Genomic DNA, 5,421 nt, shown 5'->3' with positions numbered 1-5,421 from the left:
GCTACCCATGGATTAGAGATGACCTCATAAACCAGAGCATAAGATAAATGAACTCAGACTGCCTGAGGACCAAATAAATAATGGCGAGGGAAAGTAAATTAAAGCATGTACATTGTAAAAGTTTGGACTCGTATGTAAGACGTAATTATAAAAAAAAATCTTCACTGGTTATTCCTTCTTTTAGAAAAATTAAATTGATACTGTAATCTTCAAGACTCACAATCTTTTCTCTACGAATTAAGAAAAAATAATGACACCAAAAAAATGTCAAGTTGATAAAGTCTATGCTTTGTGGGAATGGCCCAGTTCAAGTTCAGGCCACCCACTCCAGATTCCAGCCTGGCCTCAGCCCTACCACTAGCCTTTAAACTCTTCTGGCAGCTGCAGCGCAGTGACAGCTTAGGGCGGGGCTGGCACTGAGACGAGCTCCGCCCCGCCTCTTAGATTCCGAGGACACGCCCAGGGGAGGGCCTAGTTCCTTGGGGGTGTGGCTACCACGCGAGGCGGTCCTCAGGTAACGGGGCGGGATCCCGAAAAACTAGCTGCGCGTCGCGGCCTAGTGACGTCAGGACGCGTCTAACGTGGCGTGCTCGGTGTGCGCAGTTGCAGTTCGGCGTCCTAGGCTGGTAACACTTGAGTTAAAGGGAGTTCTGGTGTCTGCCGGGATGTTACAGGTTGTTGGAGCTGTGGATGAGGAAGAGGAGCAAGCGGAGGAGGATTGCCCTGAATTGATCCCCATTGAGACGAAGCTCAAAGAGACGGAAGGAAAATCTGGCCCCGGCGCTAAGATCCCAGTCACAATAATCACCGGGTATTTAGGTAACTAACCATCCCGGTCAGAAAATGCAGTGAACTCTAGTATCCTAGAATTTTTGCGTGCTGACGGCGCTTCTTCTCCTTAGGTATCGGGGCCTTCCGGCCGAGAGCAAAAGTCTCTGAGGTAGGGGATGGGTCACTTGCTCTCGGTAAGGCTTCTCCTCTTCTCGGAGGTCAATGATGTCCAAACCCCTCCACGTTAGAGTCTCAGTTCTCAAGAGAGATGAAAAGTTAGCCTCGATTTTTGAAGAGCTCTGGCCTTGCGCTTTGAAGCTGGCACCCCTTCTTGCCCCCCATCCTTGTGTGTAACCGTTAACGTGTTACCTCTGAAGTTCATCGACCTCGCTTGAAATTAAAATAATATGGATCCGGTCACCAGTCTGAACTTGTTTTCTCATCTGCAGAATTGGTTAGGAAACACCTTATAAGTGTAGAACGACGAGAGGATGTGCTATCTAAAATGCTCAACACGTGAGCGGTCCCCTTCCCCACGAGACCATCTCTTCCATCCATCCGTGGAATATGTTCCTATTGCAAACATTTTTTTTTTTGGAGATGTGTTTGTATAGCTCTCGAGGAAAGAGTAAAAAATCTCTGCCCTCCATGACTAGATCTCTCAAACTGTGAGGACGTTATGGAGTGCACAGAGACACTTGAATAGGTTGGTAACATAGTGCAGTTCTCTGAAGAACAGTTTATGCGGTTACCTTGGAGGAACTTTACTGGCAAAATTTAAGAAGTATTTTAAAACCTTACAGTTAAGTAGAAGGGGGGCTAGCTTAAACACATGACCAGTTTGGAGAGGATTAAGAAATGTAAATAAAGTATTAATTTCTTGGTTCTGCTGGAGACAGTACAAACTCGGTGCACCTGAAGGCCTTTTACAAAACTCTAGTTAAATCACTGGTATTCTTCGCCCTCTTTTACTTGATAGTCTTTAAGTTTATTTCCATTTTTACACATTATATTTATAATAGATTTTTTTTTATTTCTCCATGTGTTATTCAGAAAATGCTCTGCTGAGAAGTTAAGTAAATTCCTTTCAGCAACCTTGCCTTATTGATGAACAAAGGGGATAGTTTTAGTGCTTACCCTTGACCATTTTTTCCCCCTTGAAACAGTTCCCCTGGCTTTCATCACAATTTCTCCTATTTCCACCGACTTCTCTGATTTGGTTTCTCCTTTTTAAGGTTGTTTCTTTTTTATTTTTCTATAGCTTCCCTCTGTATATCTTTTCCTTCTAATCCCAGATAGCTCTATTTTGATGCCTTACAGACACCTCCAAAATTTATATATCCAAAATTTCATGCTGCTGTCCTCTCCAGTCCTGCTATGATTCCATCCACTTGGAATACTATGAAAATTGACTAATCTTGAGCTATGCTGTCTTCTAATACACTCTGTATATTGTATCACACCCTTCAGTGATTTCTGTTTGTATTAACTTTCAAATTCCTTAACATGAATTACAAGGTCCTAGATGACTAGGCTTCTGCCAGCCTCTCTAGTCTGCTAAACTTTTGCCCAGTCAATTGAACTAATTTTATTTCTAAAGGTGCCAGGTACTTTAGTCCCTGGGTTATTTTTCTTACTGTTACGTCTCTGGCCAGCAGTTCTTCATAGGTGCTCCATAACATATTGTACTTGTCCTATTGAATGTGTATCATCCTGTAACATAATTGCCACTTCACTCTGAATTCCCATCCTCTTCCACACCTTTAATATTTCTAAACCTCAATAAGACAGCGAGACTGTACTGTCTGCATAGTACAGCATAAAACATGGTCCATAGTAAAGTTGTGAATAAATGAACCATGTCTTACAGTCTTTTGTTTCATAATGTTTATTACTAAGCCTAAGTAGTTATATAGTCTGTTCTTCACTTCCACCATCTTGAGCAGTACTCATGTTCATGACCTCTGTCCCACCCTTTGTCTGGTTTTAAGAATTTCCTCACTGCTTCCTTGAAGTCTGTCCCTTCCATTTTATACACTTTAGTGATGTGGAGCTTCCTGAACCTCTGTAATAAAAAGCCATTATAGTTTAATAACTTTTAAAGGATTATTATGCAAAAATGTTGTAGATATAGTAGAATAGTCAGCAAATCCCTCCTAGTTATATCTTAGAAAACTGAAAAGATAGTTCAGAAGATGTGTACAAACTTAGATGTAAAAGATTTTAGCTGCACTGTTTTAATATCAAGACACTGAAAACAATCCAAATCTCTACCACAGAAAGGAGGCAAATAAATGATGTATTTATACCATGGAACAACATTACTGTGCAATTAAGTTTTGTTTCCTACTTTCATCAAGGAGCCTGGAGGTGTATGGTTCATCAGACATGTTTTTTTCTTGAGACAACATGTGTTAGGCCTAATATGCCACCTAGTGGCTAAAGTTGGTGTAGCTTTGAATTTACCTTTCTAAATACCAAACATTTGTCCATTGTTTGCACTTTCTATATCCATTTCTCTGTGTGATGTATATGTATGTATCTAATAACTTTTATAGGTTGCCTTGAGCATACTAAAAAAGGGTTCTAGTCAGCTTGAATTTGTGTCTGATTAATGATGGGTGTTAAAAGTTAGATCTTGCTAATATACTTTAGGGAAGTAAACCATGTATTCTTGGCCAAAAAATTGTCTTCATATAAAGGTATTTAAATATTCTAAATTTTATAAAGTATTGAGTATTTTTTCCTTGAAAGACATGTACCAGTAATTAATAGAAATTTTAGATGCTTTCAGAGTAATTGTATTTTAAATCACGTAGAAGGCATATTTTATCCATGAATTTGAAGAGAACTATTGATTCAACCTACAGGTGTATTTTAAATGTTTATAAAATGTTCTTGTTATCATAAAACATTTTTTTTTTAAGATTTATTTATTCGTGCATACAGAGCTGGGGTACAGGCCAGAGGCTCAGGGGCGGTGAGAAGCTTCAACAGAGACAGAGTGGGTATCTGCCTGGATGATCAGGGGCTGGTCAGGAGAGGTCTGCCACGCCATGTGGTCACCTCCGGGGCAGGCAGGAATCGAACTCATGAGGAAGCGGCTTTAAGATTCTCAATGCTGTGCTTTAACCCGCTGCGCCAGCAGGAAGGGCCCTGTCATAAAACATTTTTAGGGTTTCAAAAGGTATATCCATCTTTTCCTCTAGATTGTATGCCATAGTAAAGTAATAAAATAACTTGCAAACTCTTAAAAATAATGGGATTTTTTTTTGTATTTTTTATGCCTTTAAAATTTATCTTTAAAAACAAATTTTTTTATAGGTGCTGGGAAGACAACACTTTTGAACTATATTTTGACAGAGCAACATAGCAAAAGAGTAGCAGTTATTTTAAATGAATTTGGGGAAGGTAAGTAAAGTAAATATTATACTGCAAGAATTTCTGGGCCAATTTATTCCACTAGAGAAACTGGTATGTTCCATATTGGAATGGAAAATTCTTGATAATATATTATGGATAGTTTCAGGGGAACAAAAGGATTGTTTTAGAAAAATTTGATTTCAGTGAGGCTTTATGTTATACAAAAGTAAAAAATTTCAACAAATGAAGTTTTCTGAGGAACTAGAAAGTTGTGTTATGCTTTTGTCTACATTGTTTATTGCGGCTTCTGAAAAAACATGAATATACTTCCAAGTAAAAAGTTGTAAGTTTAACTGTTGAATGTTTATTCTCTGAAAAGCAGTTAAAACTGAAGATTTTTTAAAAATAAACTTAAGAGTATCCATTCTCACACAATTTCAATTATCTGTGAAAATACATTTAACATTCCAAATTTTTTTCTTCAGTACTACTGAACTGTGGTTTGAAAGTCTAGTTAGCAAAATCTTTGTTTTTAAAGGAGTTTTTATTTTTTTAAAGATTTATTTATTTATACATACAGAGCTGGGGTACAGGCCAGAGGTGCAGGGTGGTGAGAGGATTCACCAGAGACAGAGTAGGGAGCAGAACAGGCAGACTGAGGAAGTGCACTGCTGAGGGGAGCAGCGGCTGGGTCAGGGGAGGTCTGCCACGCCATGTGGTCACCTTCGGGGCAGGCGGGAATCGAACTCGTACTGCAGTGGCTTTAACTTCTTAGTGCTGTGCTTTAACCCACTGTGCCACCAGGGAGGGCCCTTTAAAAGAGTTTTTTTTTTTTAAATCAAGTATGGATTTTAATTAAAGCTCTCTTTTAGTCAAAAAATATAACTTCTTTGCAAACTTTTTAAAGTATACTAATTTTTTTTTTTTTGCTATTCAGTGATCTGTTTTTTTGTTTTCCATCTCAATTGTAATCCCCACGGGTTTCCCATCACCAAGTCACCCGTGTGCCATCACCATAATCCTGTGCACTTCGCTCCCTACCCCGCTGTTTTTGGTCCCATTTCCCACTCCACCCCCACAAAATGTGTGTATATGGCTTTTCATTATTCTTGTTATTTTCTCGCCTGGTCCATTATACTCCTGCTATGAGTGAAACCATCTGGTATTTTTCTTTCTCTTTCTGGCTTATCTCACTAAGCATGATCTTTTCCAGCTCCATCCAAGTTGCTGCAAAAGATAGGTGTTTCTCTTTTTTGGTTGCTGAGTAATATTCCATTGTATATATGT

The 5,421-nt window shown here is 39.0% G+C and overlaps 1 protein-coding gene across 1 annotated transcript in view; it reads left to right on the top strand.

The window, feature by feature from the left end:
* Nucleotides 1–598: 598 nt before the first annotated feature.
* LOC105853285 (COBW domain-containing protein 1-like) overlaps nucleotides 599–5,421 on the top strand; it is a 9,589-nt gene continuing 4,766 nt past the window's right edge. Inside the window, exons 1-2 of the mRNA XM_012721250.1 lie at nucleotides 599–819; nucleotides 4,096–4,182. Of these exons, the coding sequence (XP_012576704.1) occupies nucleotides 666–819; nucleotides 4,096–4,182 (241 nt within the window). The 5' untranslated portion in view covers nucleotides 599–665. The remainder of the gene's footprint in view (nucleotides 820–4,095; nucleotides 4,183–5,421) is intronic.

This window comes from Condylura cristata, unplaced genomic scaffold, assembly GCF_000260355.1.
Source record: "Condylura cristata isolate star-nosed mole 26May11 unplaced genomic scaffold, ConCri1.0 scaffold00006, whole genome shotgun sequence".
Taxonomy (NCBI): domain Eukaryota; kingdom Metazoa; phylum Chordata; class Mammalia; order Eulipotyphla; family Talpidae; genus Condylura; species Condylura cristata.
The sequence above is the reverse complement of the archived record's forward strand: the minus strand, read 5'-3'. Positions and strand labels throughout refer to the sequence as shown.